General features: G+C 50.7%; 1 protein-coding gene across 1 annotated transcript in view; it reads left to right on the top strand.

Moving 5' to 3' along the window:
- The first annotated feature begins 293 nt into the window (after positions 1–293).
- DSCAML1 (DS cell adhesion molecule like 1) overlaps positions 294–17,895 on the top strand; it is a 322,784-nt gene continuing 305,182 nt past the window's right edge. The window contains exon 1 of the mRNA XM_021696420.2: positions 294–411. Within this exon, the coding sequence (XP_021552095.2) occupies positions 309–411 (103 nt within the window). The 5' untranslated portion in view covers positions 294–308. The remainder of the gene's footprint in view (positions 412–17,895) is intronic.

Genomic DNA, 17,895 nt, shown 5'->3' on the forward strand with positions numbered 1-17,895 from the left:
GCCTTGCAGAGGGAGACTGGATATTTCTGAGGGAGAGTAGGCTGTCCAGTGGAGCAGGGAGGAGGTTGCTCAGGCAGGAGTAAGATCATGGCAAGAACTTCTGGGCTGGTTAAATGGGAGGTGGGGGAGGAGGTGATGGGGGGTGGGTGGTGAGGCCTGGGGCTGCTGAGGGAGCTGAGCTGGCTCTCTGTTCCCTTCTTGGGCCCCCACCGTGTCCCAGCCTTGTGACACCCCCCTTCTTCCCACTCCCTCATCTCTCTGCAGTTTTCAGGGAACCCTACACCGTCCGGGTGGAGGATCAAAGGTCAATGCGTGGAAACGTGGCCGTCTTCAAGTGCCTCATCCCCTCTTCAGTGCAGGAATATGTTAGCGTTGTGTCCTGGGAGAAGGACACGGTCTCCATCATCCCAGGTAAGGCGGGACTGTGGGGCCGTGGCAGGGACGGGTGCTGGGGCGAGAGGAGAGATGAAGCAGAGGTGCTGAGTTGGTTGTTGAGCTGAGCTCTTGAGGTTGGTTCTGGTGATTGATTCGTTCTTACTGTTCTGGTGGTGCTTTGGCCCAAAAGCATCTTTGGTCTTGGCTTGGTACGTCTGTGTGCGGGGCGGTGAAAACCCACATGCTGGTGGCCTCTGCTCGGTGTGCGAATGTCCCGTCTGACACGGGATGGGTCCTACTCCCCCAAAAGAGTGGAGCCCCCGTCCTTCCTGGCTCCTGGGTCTTTGCTTGCCTTTGCCTTTGGTGGTGGGAGGTGAAGCTGGAAGCCCCTTCGCTGTGAAGGGCTGTGTAGGGAGAGGAGCTCGGAGCCGGCTGTGTCCTGCGTTCCCACATCAAGAGACTAGAGCAGTGAGCACCGGGTCCTCAGAGGACCAGACCTGAGTTTCATGCCTATGGGACTTTTTTTTCATGAGTTGGCTAAAGACCCCGTTAGGATTCTAGCTGGCCTCGCTCTCGCCTGGTATTGGGGGAAGAGGTTAGTACCATGTCATAGGTTCACCTTGTTAGAGCAAGCCTTCTGTTACTGGCTCCCTTTCCCTTCAACAGGAAATCAGGTCTGAAAACCCCAAGAGAGGACCTCAAGTCCTTGAAATACCTCTTGGCCTCTGGTTACAAAATGGTGGGTTTTTTCCCCACCACTCGGCATCACTGCCTTCATCCTGGCACCTTGCGTGGGCTCTCCTGCTTTTTCTTCCTTTCTCTGCTGAGGACCTTGGTTTCTCCTTTCTGTGAAATGGAGGGACTTGGCCAGGTGCTGAGTGCCCCTACAGCATTGATGTGCCATTGTTGGCCATATAAGATGATTCCAGCTGCCAGGTTTTTGGGTTAGTTAGGGGAGGCAGAGATCTATGCATGACACTTGTAAAACTGGGGTTCTTAATCCTGCTACACATCTGAGTCCCGGGGGAACTCTTTGAAAAACACTGGTGCTTGGGACAGACTCCAAATCAGTATCTCAGTGGGAGAACCTGTGCATCAGTATTTTTAAAGCTCTTTCTGCGGTTCCGACATCTAGCTAGGAGAAGAGCTGATGCTTAGGCATATTTACTGCTAACGTGGCAGGCTACTCTTCTGGAGACACTAATTTGTCTTTTGCTCCTGGTACTTTTTCCTTCTCTCAGTTCCAAGCAGATGGCCAGGCCATTATGTTTCCCGGCCTCAGAGCTCCTAGCAGGACAGGAATCCGAATCTACTTGAAGACAGCTGTTCTTCCTGCCTTTTGTAAAACCATAAGCTAATAGGAAAGGTTAGGATGGGTGTTCTGGCTGGCAAAGAGAGCCTCTGAGGACAAGGAACAAACGGGGGACAAATGAATCCCAGGGATGGGACTGGGACTATGGGCCACTTAGTGGGTACAGCTGGAGGAAGCGGTGGGACCCCACAATGGGGGGGCTGTGTGTGGCTCCACGGGGTCTGGGGCGGGGGCCAGGGTTCTCGCGTCCAAAGGAGGCACGAGGTGCACAGCCAAGACCCAAAGGGATCATGCAGGCAGGGACAACCGGCTGGTGAGAGACCCCAGACCTTGACACATTCCTGGGGGAGGCCCCAGTAATGAAGATTGAATGGCCCGTTTATCCAACAGAGTCAGAGTGAAGGTGCTTTACAGAACATAAAGAAATGTGGTATTTCTTATACATTTGAGTTTATGGACTAAGAGTTATATTCATTAAAATATTAATTATTAGTAGTAGTATTAAATAAGTTATTATCTGAGCATTTACTATATGCCAGGCACTGGCTAAGAAACTTTCACGTATGATCTCATCTTATCCTCATAAAAATCTGGAAGTATATTTTCCCCTCCACTTTACAGAAGAGGAAACTGAGGCTCACAGAAGTTAAGTCACTTCTTCTGGGTAATGGATCCATTAAGCAGGGGGCCAAGGCTTGAACTCAGGTCTGTTCTTTCAACCTGTGCACTCACCCCTACACAGACCTGCCTCCCTGCACCATGCAAATGTGTCCAGTGGAGTGTTACTGTAAGGCTTTAAATATGTGCTGTAGACAAGGAGGGCCTTGGCCTCAGGAAGGGGAAAAAAGTCAATGTTGGATTTTAGGGAAGGCTTTGTGGAATTGAGGTGAGTGCAGTGATAAAGAGCCTGGACCCTGGGACCAGACTGCCAGGGTTGAGACTCACCCCACTGTTTAACCAGCTGGGCAGGTCATTTGCCCCATGGTGCCTCAGTTTCCCCAACTGCAATAAAATGGGGATGATGATTGACCTACCTTATAGGGTTTAAGAAGTTAATCTATGGGAAACGTTCTGAATGCTGCCTGGTACACCGAGGACAGCTGTGGCTTTGATGATGATGATGATAATGGGGTGGAAGAGCGCATTCCCTTCCTCTTGGGGTTTCCTGTTGTGGTGTATCTGTTTCCACTACGTCACAGGCTCTGCATCCCCCGTTAGACTGAGTTTCCCAGGGTGGGAACTGGCTGGTTTTCATCCACACATCCCTGGCTTCTGACACACCCCCTTGCACGTGCAGGGCAGGTGCACACTCAGTGTTCCAGGGGAGCGTGAATGGATGGTTGGAAGTGTTCTGAAGGAATGTGGGGACGGCATTGATGTAAGGGTGAGCACGGTGGGTGTGGGGAGGTACGAAGTCCAGCTCAGATGGGAGAGAAGGCAGGTTTACCTGACTCCTGTGTGTAGGAGCTGGAGGCAGTGAGCTTCCCCAAGGTGACCCTGGTAGTTGGTGCTTCAGGGCTGTCTTTGATGTCAAGACACGGCTGGTGGCCCCAAAGGGCATAATTATCAGGAAAGTGGGCTTGATGCTAATCTGCGGGGCTCTGGTAAACTTTGGTTCTGTAGCACCCCTTTCTTTCCTTTAGCCTTGGAGAATTTTCCTCCTCTGCCCAGCACTCCAGCACCATCCATAATCATTCGAGATCCTTCTACAGCTATGGTTTAGATCCAGGGACAGACTTTCCAAAGCACATGAATCCAACTAACACGCTCCCAGAGGAATCCATGAGAACCTATATTGAAGTTTTGCTTCCTCCAGGCTCTGTAGATGAGAGGCCAGAACTTGGGCCCACATGCTGCATGCTTTAATTTTGGAAAATGCAAATTGTTTATTGTTTTTTTCCCATAAAAATAGGATTCTCTGACATCCATACACTGTACCCAGTGTGTGTGTGTGTGTGTGTGTGTGTGTGTGTTTTGTCTGGGAGGTTGGATGGCAGCTTCTCATGGTGGGGGAAGATTTAATGATTAGATTGCCTTGGAGTTAAGGAAGGATCAAGGAGCCTGTTATTTCCCCCTGCTGCCTTAGGGTTGGCTTCTGGAGCAAAAAGAAAGTGTTGACTTTGATCTCTGGATGTGCAGGTCTGGGTTCAAGTCCTCCACAGACCACAGGGCCAACAGGAGCGGGTGCTGGAGAGCAGGAGGGGCCCTAAGAGACATCTCCTTGGGGCGAGCAGATGCCCTGCAAGGAGGGGGCAGAAGCGGGTGGGTGCAGGCCCTTGCAAATGAGGAGCCTGCCCTGCAACGCCTCTCTCTGAAGGGGTTTGGAAGGAATTAAAGGCTTGGTGCCTAAACCAGCTCCATGAGGTGGGTATTTGTTCACAGGCTAGCCTTTCTTGTTGTCCACACTTGGGAGGAGCAGGTGAGCCTCCCTGCTGAAACTCTAAGCAGCTTCTTGACTGTGCTTTCCCCAGGAAAGAGACCAAAATGCAGGCTTTCCCAAAATGGTACTTTTCCCCAGAGCTACCTACTACACTTGCCCCTTTCTCCCCCTGCCTTTTCCCTCCTCTAAGCTGGTCCTCTTCCTTCCATTGGGCTATTTAAGATGTAAGAGCACAGAACCTCTCACCTATGATCTGGCAGACTCCTACCCTTTACTTCTCTCCTGGGGGCCTTGGTCTTGGGGAGAACTGGCTCTCCAGAGTGGGTGGGGTGGGGGAAAGAGGGCAAAGGGCTGTGCACAAACATAAATAAAAATTAAGGCCTCCAGTGAAGCCAAGATGTGGTTTAATTTCCCATCTGCATGATCACCATTACAATGCATGTTATTGGATATAAAGATAAATCCGGCCCTGTTCCTAATAGCTTTTAATTTCCACCAGACCTGATTATATCGATGTGGGCTCCTTGTGGGAGTTTCCCAGCATGCTCTTCACCAGCATCCTGACTGGCTGTCTTGGCCCCAGAGGGGAGTTTTGGACACTGCTCAGATGCGGGCCAGATGTGTCGGCCGGTGCTCTGGAAGATGAGCCTGGATCAGAGGATGGGGCTCTGGAACGCTGGGTTGTCATCAGGCCCTGGCTGGGCTGGGAGCCCTGTGCATTGGGGGAGGGGAGAAGCAGGGGCAAGGAGGAACCTGGTCAGAGGGGTCCTTCCTGGCTAGTGGGCAGTGCCCTGGACCGCAGCCCACCTTCACCGGGGGCGAGAGTCTGGGAGCCCGCCTCCCTGATTGTCCCCAGGGTGCCAAGTTGTCCCTGGCTTTTCACACCTCTTCATTTGATCCTGCTGTCTCCTCTGTACCTATCCCCTCCTCTCCTTCTTGATACCCTACTCTTCTTTTGTCCTTTAAACTTGGTCCCCGGGCGTCCCCTTCCAGGAGACCTTGCATAAGCCTGCCGACAGAACTTACCGCTTCTCTGATTCCATTCCTGGAGCCCTCCTGTCATTTCCTCTTACGTGATAGGCGGTGGTCTCTGTCTGCCTGCTGCAGGGGGGTACACAGCTGTATCTTTTCCATCTCTTTATCCCCAGGGCCCTCGTAGCACCTGTCACAGCATAATAATAAGATTAATGATAATATCTATCATGTATTGAGACCCAAATTATCTCTAATCCTCACAATAACCCTTTCAGAGAGATAACATTTTTTGTTTTGTTGGGGTTTTTCTCATTTTATAAATGAGGACATTGAAGCCTGGGGAAATTAAGCAACTTACCCAAGGTCACGTAGCTTGTAAATGCTGCAGCCTGGGTTTGAACCGGGCTCCTCCAGGGGCCTCTGCTTCCTGCTACCTCTCCAGAGCAGGCTCCTCATTGAGAATGGACTGTCCTCAGGTTCTCACAGGGGAGGAGGGCCCGTCCCTGTCTCCTGCACTTGCCCGGGGACAGACACGTGTCCCCAACCCCTGCACCGACCTCTAGCTGCGTGTTCAGTGACCAGAGGCTCTGGCTTTTCTGAAGGGCCACAGATCTCCAGCTGAAACATCTGGGAACAAAACAGCCATTCTAACAAGAAGGCTTTACTGGGCACTGGCTCTGTTTTTGGCCCAGTGGGAGACACAAAGACCGTCCTGATCTGGGAGTTTAGGATTCCGTTCATGTTGTCAGCTCTGATGGACAGAGATGGGTAATCTCAACACGGTAAACAATCACATACGGTCTTGGTTTGCTTTGGAATGCAGATTCAACGTATTAATTGCATTTTGCTCAGGCTGATACTGAGACGACCTCAGATCCCATATGTCTACACCAACTCGGACGGGGGATGGCGCAGACAAGAACGAGATGGGTGGTGCCTGGAAACCAGTTTGGTTGCATCTAGGCCACAAACGGATGGAGTCACAGACTGTCAGAGTTGGAAGGGCCCTGGAGGTCCTGGGGCCCAGCCTCCACACTTACTGATAAACCCAGGTCCATACCGATGTGCTCTCAGGGCCCCCTTTCACCCCTTCTCTCCTGACATTCTCAGGATGCATTATTTTAACTGTTCTTGGGATGCTTTTTTTTTTTTTTTTTTTTACTATCAGACTTCTTTCTTTGTCTATCTAAAACCTACCCATCTTTCAAAGTCTGATTCAAATACCACTTTTTCCATGATGTCTTTCCCGATTTCTGCTCTGAATGGATTTAAAAATCACCCTGATTAACCTTCTTCAAGGGGATCCTTTTGTGAACTCCCTCTGGACTTTCTCGGTTCCTTGCTCAAGGCACTAACCGTGTTTTGTCCTGTAGTATTTGAAATCTGTGTTATCCCCATTACAAGAATATATAACCAGCAAGGGCAGGCACTGTATTTAATTCAGTTTAATTCAGGCCCCTCTCCCCTCCAGTCTCATTGAAGATGATTAACGAAGATGACACAGCGCCAGTCTCTGCCCCCACTGAATGGTCATGTGGCAGGGAGGAAGGAGGAGGCCTCTGTAAGGTCACAGAGAAACTCCGTGGCATTAAAGGGTTTAAGTTGGGCTGTCCTTGGTCTTTATTTCACTGAGCTGCTCCAGAGTGACCCAGAGAGAGATGGCTTCTGTGGGTTCCCCCCTGTGATGCTCTGCTGTTTAGATGCAAAATTGGGGGTCTCTGTGGGACCCCTGGGTGGCTCAGTTAAGCGTCTGCCTTCGGCTCAGGTCATGATCTCAGGGTCCTGGGATGGAGCTTCTCCCTCTGCCCCTCCCCCTGCTCATGCTCTCTCTCGTTCTCTCTCTCTCTCTCTCCCAAATAAATTGAATCTTAGGGCGCCTGGGTGGCTCAGTTGGTTAAGCGACTGCCTTCGGCTCAGGTCATGATCCTGGAGTCCCGGGATCGAGTCCCGCATCAGGCTCCCTGCTCAGCAGGGAGTCTGCTTCTCCCTCTGACCCTCCTCCCTCTCGTGCTCTCTGTATCTCATTCTCTCTGTCTCAAATAAATAAATAAATAAAATCTTAAAAAAAAAAAAATTGAATCTTAAATTTTTTTTTTTTTTAATTGGGGCTCTCTGCTCTTGACTATTTAGGACCATAGAGAAAAGGGGTTGGGATTGTCAGCTTGGGCTAAAGTAAAGTAAATGGTGCCCTCAAGGCAATTTAACACATGGGGTTTAGGCCCCTGCTGGGTGATGGGCACGGGGTCAGGCCTTGCAGAGGAGTAGCACTTGCCCGTGACCTGCTTCTTCCCTTCAGCAGCTTCCCTTCAGAAGCCAGGATGCTTCCTGATGGCGGCCCAGTGAGGCATCATGGGGGGAGGGAGGCCTGCTGTCGAGTTTTGGAATCTGTTCCACCCGGGGTAGAAAGAGGGCTTCCAGTGGAGGTGGCTACAGGGACAAAGGCAGGCAAGGCGGCAGAGGATGGGGTGATCCGGAGGGTAAGTGAAGTGGTGAGAGCAGTCTGAAAAGGATGCCAAGCCAAGAAGGTCCTGGCAGTTCTAGAAAAAAGAAAAAAAAAAAGTATGGACAAAGCAACAGGATAATAGTGACTCGTACTTACTAAGCCCTTCCTCGGGTGCCAGGCTCTGTTTTAAGCATTTTGTGTGTGTAGCTCATTTGGTCTTCACAACAGTCTGATGAGGGGACTATTACTCTCCCATTTTAGAGATGAACAAACTGAAGCACGGTGAAGCGAAGTGAATTGCCTGAAGTTAGTAAGTGGTAGAGCCACAGCTTATCCTTATGTGTTGTTTGTGCTCCTAAGCACTACACACAATTGCCTCGCAAAAACGTGACACGCAAAAGTGTATTTTAAAAACTCTGCAAACCCACAAGGAGAAGACAACCCGATAAAAAATTGGGTAACAGATGGGAGCAGACAGTTTACGGAAGAGGTGGGATGCAGCGGAAAGAAGGCAGGCTGTGGTCTGCTAGTCCAAATTGGTGCTCTTGAGCTAGTTACTCAGTTTATTCATCTGTGAAATGGGGATAATGAAACCTGCGCATGGAATACTTTCAGTGGGAATCAGGCCTCTGCAGAGACTTGAATTCTCAGGTGGAGAAGGAGTGGTCTAAACACAGCAGGGAAATGACCCCCCAGGTTCATGATGTTGCCCAGCCGTGGCCCATGTTGGGTGTCGGGCTGAGATCCTGAGAAGGCCTTATGGGCCCAGGGCTAGATAGAGGGTCACTGTGGCATTTTTAACTCCAATAGTCCGTGTTGGTATCTGGGCAGAATGGAGAAACAAATGGCCGAGACATTGTGGTATTCATCTCTGTATTCATTTGTGCCTTGCACCGTATCCGATAAAAATTGTGTTGAGGGAAGGAGTGAAGGCCTGTGGTTTGGTGCCAACACAGCGCAGATCCCTTCCACCAACTGCCCGGTCTAATCTCGATGCGCTCAAACCCTGGTTCAGTAATAACTAGTATCTCCACGACACCACCCAGCGTAGAAAGTGCTTTTGCATGATCTCATTTGCTCTTCACGGTAACCCCCATTACCTTCCCCACTTTACAGGCGAAGAAGCAGGTGCAGTGAGGCTTGGGGCCCTGCCGGCAGGTACCTGAATGTCCTGTCATTGAATTCTCCTCTTCACTCTGTGAGGCAGGCCTGCCACCCCCATTCTTAGGTATACAGGAAATGAGATTCAGAGAGGTCGAGCAGTTTGCTCCAGGTCACACAGCGTCTCCGTGCTAGAGCCTTGCGCTTGGACCCAGAGCCCAAGCCCTTTTCCTCTAACAGGCTTTCGTGCCTCCAGCCTGAGGGCTGTCTCAGGGACGCTAGGCAATTACCACTTTCCTTATCAAGGTGGTTGTAGAGAGGAAAAGGCAGCTGGCCCTTAAATTTGTTGTTGTTGTTTATTGTCCGCTTTGGTGGGGAAGGGGCCTCAGATTCAGACAGCCTTAATTTATTCCTCGGGGTGCAGAGAGAAAATCCTACCTTCTCAAGCCGTAAACCACCCTTTGCAGGTTGGAGATGACAGGGAGGCATCCAGAAGCAGCAGAGGAATTCTTTACCTAGTTGGGGGGCCTGAACTGAGATGATCATGGTTAGTAAGAAGAGAAGTGATCAATTATTGAGCTCTTAGGCGATCCGTGCTTTTCATGAGTCATTTTGTTTAATCCCCCCAAGTGTCTTGTATAGCAGCTGGCATTATGAGCCCCATTTTGCAGATGAGGAGCTTGAGGCACAGCGAGCTCAGTCACCTGCTCAAGGCCACAGAGTGAGGAGCTGTTTGATGTCAGCTCTTAGAGATGACTTGGGCCACCTCTCAAACTGCACCCTGCGGTCTCTCTCACCTTTCCTCTGTGTTATAAAGCCCGCTTACAGGCATCTTTTTATTGAATCTTTCAATTCCATCTGAGGGGGCCAAGTTCTTAACCTCACCTCACAGACAGGGAAACCAAGGCTTGGGGGGATTGAGAAGCCTGCCCAAGGTCACCCAGCCAGGAAGGGGGGTACAGGAACTCCGGTTGGATACCTGCCCCTCAGGAGCCCGTGAGACCCCCCCGGACCGCCTGCCCGCAGCTCCCCGGTCCCCCTTCCAATCTGCTGGCAGGCAGGCTGCTCTGAAGTTGCACGCCAGTTGGTTGGTTCCAGAACCATCAGCCACGGCTCCACAGTCAAACAAAATAGTCTGTGTTCACAGGTGCCTCTGGTGGTGTATGCATGTGTCGTGTTTTGCTTTTCCATTTAGTTCATGGCAGGTGCCACATTTCCAGAGCGCCCACTGGGTGAGTTTCTGCAGATTTAAGACAATTGCAAGCAAACGCTTTGCCCTGAGATCACGCCGTGGCAGTGGACACAGAGCAGGAGGTATTGTTTGGTTAAGTTGGCACCTCTGTAAGTTACCCTGAAATCAGAGCAGGATTCTTTATAGAAGGTTATCCTACGCATAAATCATCATTAGACTACCTCATTTTTGTTTAATGCCTACCTAACTGTGCTGTAGTCTAAAAATGTGTGTTTAGTGAAGTCAAGGGTTGCACGGAAATTATAGGGTTTTCAAAAACCCATTTGCTTTGCTGGTGTTCACATCAGAATCAATCTTGCCTTTAGTTCTCAATCTCATTGCAAACATGCAGCATTGCTCGCCGAATTCTGGCATTTAATGTAGGGTAGCATTTATTCAGAAGAAGCCAACGGTGCTTACAGAATGGGAGAGCTATGTATAGATGGCACTTCCTGCCAAGCCTGTGATTTTGAACTCTGTTGCGTATCAATGAGACCTCACGGCCAGGACCTGAGCCGCATGGGCATGGGGCTGCGGTAGCGAGCAGGGGCCTGCACTGGGGAGCTGTGGAAGGAGAGTCTGCATCCGCGACCCCACAGACCTTGCTGTGCCCCCAGCACGGAGTAGGTACGCGGTTTGCTGAATGCCTACCAGGGAGGCTTAAGTTGGGGCGGGGGGGGGAGGCGGTGTGTGTGACTGACCCTTGGATTCAGAAGGCTGTGGCTCCGTGGCTGCTGGTCAAGCCCTCATTTGCTCCTCATATGCTCAGATCAGCAGTGCTTTCTAGGAGCCTCTTCTTGGGGGAGCAAAGCTGAAAGGGTATAGGCTCTGGCCTGGTGAGACCTGCTTCACTTACTCGCCGTGGGACCCTAGGGTCCTTTTACCTCTCCAAGCCTTCCTGTCAGTGGCTGTGCAGATGAGAAGTTAGGTACTTTTTCTAGATGGAGAAAATAGATTTTCTGTGGATAGTTAACATGTTTCTAGATGGATCTGGTTTTGGGGTGCTTTTTGTTTGTTTTTACATAAATCCTTTGTATGTAGGTTGTCAACTTTGGTTTGTGCCGATCAGACACAGGATAACAGTTTTAGAATTAGTCATCTCCTCCAGGCCCCGGAAGGTCTCCATGAGGACTGAACAAGTAGGTGGGAGCATCCAGGGTGAGCATATAGGAGTCGAGCTGGGGTCTCAGTACACTGGGGTTCACTTGGCCTTCAGGGCTGAACACATAAGGCCAGGATATCGAGGACACAGGGGCAGGGGCAGGGTATTTCCCCAGAAGGCCTAAGTCCAAACCCTAATACTATGTTGGCTTTTGTGGTCTAGCAGGCATCTTGGTGTGTACAGAACCCTCAGGAGCTGAGGCATGTGCCTTTGCCAGCCGAAGCCTGCTTTTCTCAGGGGAAAGCTGAGCCAGTGGTGTCAGGAACAGCCGTCTGCCTCCGGAGTGGTGTGGGGGCTCAGAGGCTGGGGCAAACGCCTCTAAGTTGAAAGTGCTTTCCCCTCACACCTAGAGACTTCTCCCCTCCACGTCAGGGTCGGAACATACCTGAACACCCACGTCTTTAGGAACGCGGACTCTGCTGGAAGCCTAGAAAGTCAGCTGCGGAGCAGATGACAGAGTGGAAGATGGAAGCCTGTGACAGTGAGTGGCAGCGGGGGGTGGGAGTGGGAAGTGGAGTCTAGGCTCTGAGTTCAGCTCCTGAAGGGCCCTAGAGTCGGCCAGCTATCGGATAACCTTCATCCCCTGTGTGGTGGTCTGCAGGGCTCTCCGAGACTTTGTCAAGCCAAGGAGGCCCTTCTGAGAGCATATGGCTGGGGGCCCACCTCACCACCCCTCGGAGGGACTCAGAAAGGAAAGGGCTTGTGTCTAGAGTGTTCCAAAGCCCGTGTCGTTCCTGACACAAGCCTAGAGCCGCGGTCATACCTGTTCAGGGCCTGCGCCCAGGAAAAGGCATGGGCCCCCTCAGGCCGTAGCTGACTGTGCTGTAGCTTACGTTGGCTTCATCCCCTGAATCTGTCTACATGGCTGTATTGACGTAAGCAACTATCAGTGGTTGAATTTTCAGTTCACTATTTAACTGAGCAAATGTTTCTTGAGCACTTCCTGTGTGCAAGGTGCTGTTGTGTAGACGGTGATTCCCAAGGGTCTTTGCTTGAGGATCTCAAGGGATTTGGAGAGATTCCTCTTTTTACACACCAAAGAAACTCATTTTAATTAAAGTGTATACGTGTGTATGTGTACAAATAGTATGCATGATATAATTTGTACCTATTGAATACATATAGGTATTCACATTCAGTTTTTTAAGATTTAAATTCCAGTTTAACACAGTGTGATATTAGTTTCAGGTGCACAATACAGTGATTCAACACCTGGCACTCAACAAGTGCCCTCCTTCATCCCTGGCACCTGTTTCCCCCTCCCCCCCCGCCCTTCCCCCTCCCCTCTGGTGACCAGCAGTTTGCTCTCTATAGTTAAGAGTGTTTCTTGGTTTGCCTCTCTCTTTTTGTCCCTTTGCTTGTTTTGTTTCTTAAATTCCTCATATGAATGAAATCACATGGTATTTGTCTTTCTCGGACTGACTTATTTCACTTAGCATTACACTCTCTAGCTCCATCCATGTTGTTGCAAATGGCAAGATTTCATTCTTTCTTATGGCCGAGTAATATGCCATTGTGTATATATGTGTGTATGTATATATATATATTTATATATACCATATATATATGTCACCGCTTCTCTACCTGTTCATCTATCACTGGACACTTGGGCTGTTTCCATAAGTTGGCTATTGCAGATAATGCTGCTATAAACATCGAGGTCCATGTCTCCCTTTGAATGAGTATTTTTGTATCCTTTGGGTAAATACCTAGTAGTGTGATTGATGGATCGTAGGGTAGTTCTATTTTTAGCTTTCTGAGGAACCTCCATACTATTGTCCGGAGTGGCTGCACCAGTTTGCATTCCCACCAACAGTGCAAGAAGGTTCTCCTTTCTCCACATCCTCGCCAACACCTGTTGTTTCTCGTGTTTTTAATTTTAGCCATTCTGACAGGTGTGAGGCCATACCTCGTGGTGGTTTTGACTTGCATTTCCCTGAGGATGAGTGCTGTTGAGCATCTTCTTATGTGTTCACACTCATAGTTTTTGCCTCTGGTAGACCTCCCATGTGTAGACCTCCAGAAGCGCCCCAGAGCAGAGACCCAAGGCAGATACCTTGGCCCACTGTCTATGGGGAAGGGCATCCGCAGAGGAGCATCTAGCTCAGGAGTGTGTCTGGGTGAGTGTACAGACCTTGGCCTTTTCTCCTGAACAGAGAACAGTCCCCTTTTCCCCTCTTCATGTTCTGGGCAGGACTGAGGGTGCATGAGGTATTCTGAGTTTTATGGACAGCCTTGGATCAATTGCTCTTTGAGGAGGACTGTGAGGTGTGGGTATAGGAAGGGTGGGCAGAGGCCCAGAGAATGTAACAACCCTAAGCCTGCCCCTGAGAGGCTTGCTGCCTGATAGGCTGAGCTTGGGACACTGGTGACCCCAACATGAGGCAGAGTGTGATTAGGGCCCAGGAGAGGCACAGCCCCTGGGGGGGCTCAGAGGTGGGGAGCCCTGTCTGGTGTGGTGAGAACTGGCGCCACATAAGAAGCAGCATTTCCCGTGGGTCCTGGAGAATGGATTGTTTTGGCAGGCTGCGCCCCTGCAGGGGAGAGTGTACTAGACCTGTCGGCTCTGAACTTCAGAGTCACCTGGGGAGCTTTTAAAAAAACACTGTCCAGGCCCCCCCAAACAATTAAGTCCGGATCCCTGGAGGGTGAGACCCAGTCATCTGTATTTGTGACAGCCCCCTGGGTGATTCTGGCAAGCAGCTGGGTTGCAAACCCCTTGCTCTGCATACAGGAGGCTGGGTGGGGGTGGTGGGGGTGGTGGTGGTAAAGTCCTGGGGCGCTGAGAACAAAGGCTGTGTGCTCTTCCGGGAAGCAGCCTGGTTTGGCTGGAGCTCAGGCTGCATCCAAGGATAACTGAGACTGAACTGAACTGAATGTAATTAAAGGGTAGTGGGGAGCCAGTGAAGATTTTGAGTGGGGGGGAATGGTCAGGACTTTGGGGCGTTGCCCTTGGGTGACTAAGGAGGTTCCCAGAAACATGAAGATCATCTATCTCTGTCTCTTGGAGCCTAAGTCTTCCCTTGAATTTCCCAGGAATTATCACTGAGCATCCTTCAGGAAGGCAGGCTGCCCCTCAGAGTCTAAGCAGTATAGAGATTAAAGACAAGCTAAATAGTCTCTTTCTTTTTTTTTTTTTAAAAAAATTTTTTTTTTTTTTAAGATTTTATTTATTTATTTGAGAGAGAGAATGAGAGAGAGCACATGAGAGGGGGGAGGGTCAGAGGGAGAAGCAGACTCCCTGCCGAGCAGGGAGCCCGATGCGGGACTTGATCCCGGGACTCCAGGATCATGACCTGAGCTGAAGGCAGTCGCTTAACCAACTGAGCCACCCAGGCGCCCAGTCTCTTTCTTTTTATGTTAGTTAAATTTGTATTGTGCTTTTACAGTTCATAGCACACTTTATATATATTATACTTTGCCTCTCAGAACGTTTTTGTGCGGCATGGAACGGTCATTCCCGTTTCAGAGGCACAGACAGGGGCTCCGAGAGGTTCCCTGACTTTACTCGGCTCCCCCGTCAGTCCCTCCGATACTCAGGGACGCACCGCGGGCCAGAGTGTGTTCGGCTTCTGGACGGTGGGCCGGATGCAGAGCCAGGCACCGTCAGAGATGTGACTTCACGTTTGAAAGACAGAATATCTTTTCTGTTTCCCGTGGTCTGTGGCCCATGCTGAATGGGCAGAGACCTGGCCACACCAGTGGTTCTACACGTGGATACATACAGTGATAATATGAGGACACCGGGACGGGCTTGCCCACGGCCAGGAAGGAGTCAGAGCGGGACGTGAGGCCACACTGTGTGCAGTGCTTGGGTGCTGCACCTGCTTGCATGGAATCTGGAGGGGAGGGTGAGGCTAGAACCCACAGCACTTGGCATGTGCCAGGCACGGTGGGACTTCCTTTGTACAGACGACCTTGTGCAGTCCTCTCAACATCGTGATGAGGGGGCGGGGATTTCTAGCCTCATTTTAAAGATGAAGAAAACGAAGCACATAGAGGTGAAATATCTCACCCAAGGCCACACAGTTGGTAAGAAGTGGACCAGGGACTCCATCCCAAGTCATGTGGTGCGAAGGCCTGCTCTTCACCTCTAGGCCATCCGTCTGGGTCTCCTGGGTCCCAGTCCAGGGTCTTCCTCCAGACTGGGCTAGCAGGACTCCTCTTGCTACATAAAACACCACAACAGTCAGGCTTCGGTCTGGGTGCATGGTGTCCAGATCTGCTGTCTCAATCTGAATGTCAGGTATGGGTGCATGGTGTCCAGATCTGCTGTCTCAATCTGAATGTCAGGTATGAGGCCTCACCCCGAGGGGGAGGGTCCAAGCATGAGCCTACCCTCCGGGCTGAGAGCCCAGCATCCAGGCATGGTCTCTTTTTTTTTTTTTTTTTTTTTAAATTTTTTTTTTTTTTTTTTTGAGAATGGGGGGGAGGGGGGGCAGGGGGGGGGGGGGAGGGTCAGAGGGAGAAGCAGACTCCCTGCCAAGCAGGGAGCCCGATGCGGGACTCGATCCCGGGACTCCAGGATCATGACCTGAGCCGAAGGCAGTCGCTTAACCAACTGAGCCACCCAGGCACCCCAGGCATGGTCTCTTTAACACCTCTCTGCTCTTTGCCTTTCCCTCTCTTGTGTGGATGGCCTGACTGTCACCAGCTCCCTGGGGAGCGATGGAGGCTGGGCCAGGAGGGTGGGGAGGTTGTACAGGTTTCCCGCTCTAGCTCTCTCATGATCTGAGTTCATGTCCCTTCTCTGGATGTCCATTTCCTCATCTGTAAGTGAAGGGGCTGGAAGAGATGACTCCCTACATCCCTTTCACCTTGGTTCAGTTTAACACACTCTTTGAGCCCCCTGCACCCCCCATCATCCTGGGCACTGGAGGCATGGTGACAGGTCCGTGTCCTGTTGGGGAGACGGACATGTCAAGAAAACAGCTCCAACATATATGTTCCTTAAAGAACCTCTTGCATACGGGCAAGGCAGGAATTGTCATGGCAACTGTTTGTGATGGCAAAAAAACTGGAAACCAATATGGATGAATTAAATTGCTTAGATTTCTACAAGGAAATACTATACTGCAGGGGAAATGCATGAAGCAGAGCTTTGCAAATCAGCCCGGACATGTCATGAAAAAAAATGTTGAATGGAAAAAGAGGCAAATCTCAGAAGGATGCGTACATTATGGTAGCATGTGTATAAAGTTTGAAAACACGCAAAGCAGTCCCCTGCATTGTTTCTGGATACATATGTAGCAAAAGTATAAAAACATGCATGAGGATGATAAACACCATATTTAGGGTAGCGCTTACCTCTGAGGAAGGAGGCAGTGGGCTCTCACTGAGGGAAACACAACTGTTTGCAGAATGTCTTATTTTTTAAAATGTTTCTTCTTAAAAAGATCTGAAGAAAATATAGCTAAAATAAACATGGATGATTTTATATTATCTTTACCCTTTTCTATAAGCGTGATAGATTTCATTTAAAAAGCACCTGTTTCAACAGAATATACTCGAAATGTGGGAAGAAGGGCGGGGTCGAAGTTTGGGTGGCAGTTTGGGTCCCCCGGTGACATTCCAGGGCTGGGGGTCTGGGAGTGCAGAGAGAGTGGGTCGTTGGTGAGTGTGGGATTTGGGGGGCTGATCCCAGGGGGTCTTTGTTGGTGGAGCTGGGGAGGGGCAAGTTCATGGACCCACATGTCAATGATGCCCTCCACGATCTGTTCCTGCCCCCTCTGCCCGGGACCACCTCAGGCAGGGTTGATGCTCCAGAACCAGTGATAACAGCAGTTAAAAGTGGTGTAAATATAAGAGGAAGAGAGACGTGTCTGCCTCCGGATCCCCTTGTAATGTGTTCCCAGTTTAATGAGAGTCTGGAGACCCAGCAGGAGGCCGCTGAAAATGAAGAAGACTGGATATTCATGGGGCTGTGAGGCTCCTTGCTCCGCCATTCTCCTCAGAGCTGGGAACCCAGGACTGTCCTGGCAACCGTCTGTCTGTCCTTCTGTCCTGAGGGGCAGTAAGTCAGTATCAGAGGCCAGCTGGGGAGGGAAACGTGACTTAGGGATGGGGGAGAGGCCCGGATAATTACCTGCTTGGAGAGATTTACTCCCAATTCCAGCTCAAATGACAAGAGAAAGCTGGGAGCCCAGGTCCTAGGCGACCAGGAAAGCCAAGAGGGAAAGCCGATCTCCCGGGGCTCCCGTGGGACCTGGAGAACAGAGGGCATGCTGTGCAGGGGGCCGAGCAGGCCTCACCAGCTGCCGCCGCCTCCCGCACCTCTCCCAACACCTCCTTTTCTCCCCAATTTATCCTGCAACAGCGATTTCCCTTGTCCTCCCTTTCTCTAGGTTGCCCGCCCTCTTTCATCCCCAGGTTCTCAGGGGGCACCCGCAGGTGATAGATTGGTAGATGGTCGGTGGGGGAAGGGCCTTGGAAACCATGGAGCCCATTCTATAGATGCCCTTTGTGGCCTTGACTGGGCCTGGGATCCAGGCCTCAAGAAGCCGCCTACAACACAGTGAGGGAGGTGGTCTCTTTCTCAATTGGGTAGATTTGTGTCCAGGTCCTCCAGGGTCTGGAAGTATTGCCGGACTTACAAAGAACAGAGAATTAGCATGCGTACCAGCGTGCGTGTGTGTGTGTGTGCGCGCGCATGCACACGGGCACACAAGACAGAGTTTCTACCTTTTCTTGTCCTAAGTAGGCATAGAAGAGACGTGTTCCTGAGAAGTGACGTATCGAATCTCCTCTCAAATGGAGGAGTACTCTTTTCAGGGAAACCTTGAGGTGATCTCGGCCAGCCTGTGAAGAGTTGGGCACTCACACACCCTGATGCAAGCACACACTGGGTGCAACCTTTCGGGGACAGAGTTTGACATCGTGAAGCCATTGATACCCATAAACTTTGGGCTCTGTCCTT

The sequence above is a fragment of the Neomonachus schauinslandi genome, chromosome 11 (assembly GCF_002201575.2).
Source record: "Neomonachus schauinslandi chromosome 11, ASM220157v2, whole genome shotgun sequence".
Taxonomy (NCBI): Eukaryota; Metazoa; Chordata; class Mammalia; order Carnivora; family Phocidae; genus Neomonachus; species Neomonachus schauinslandi.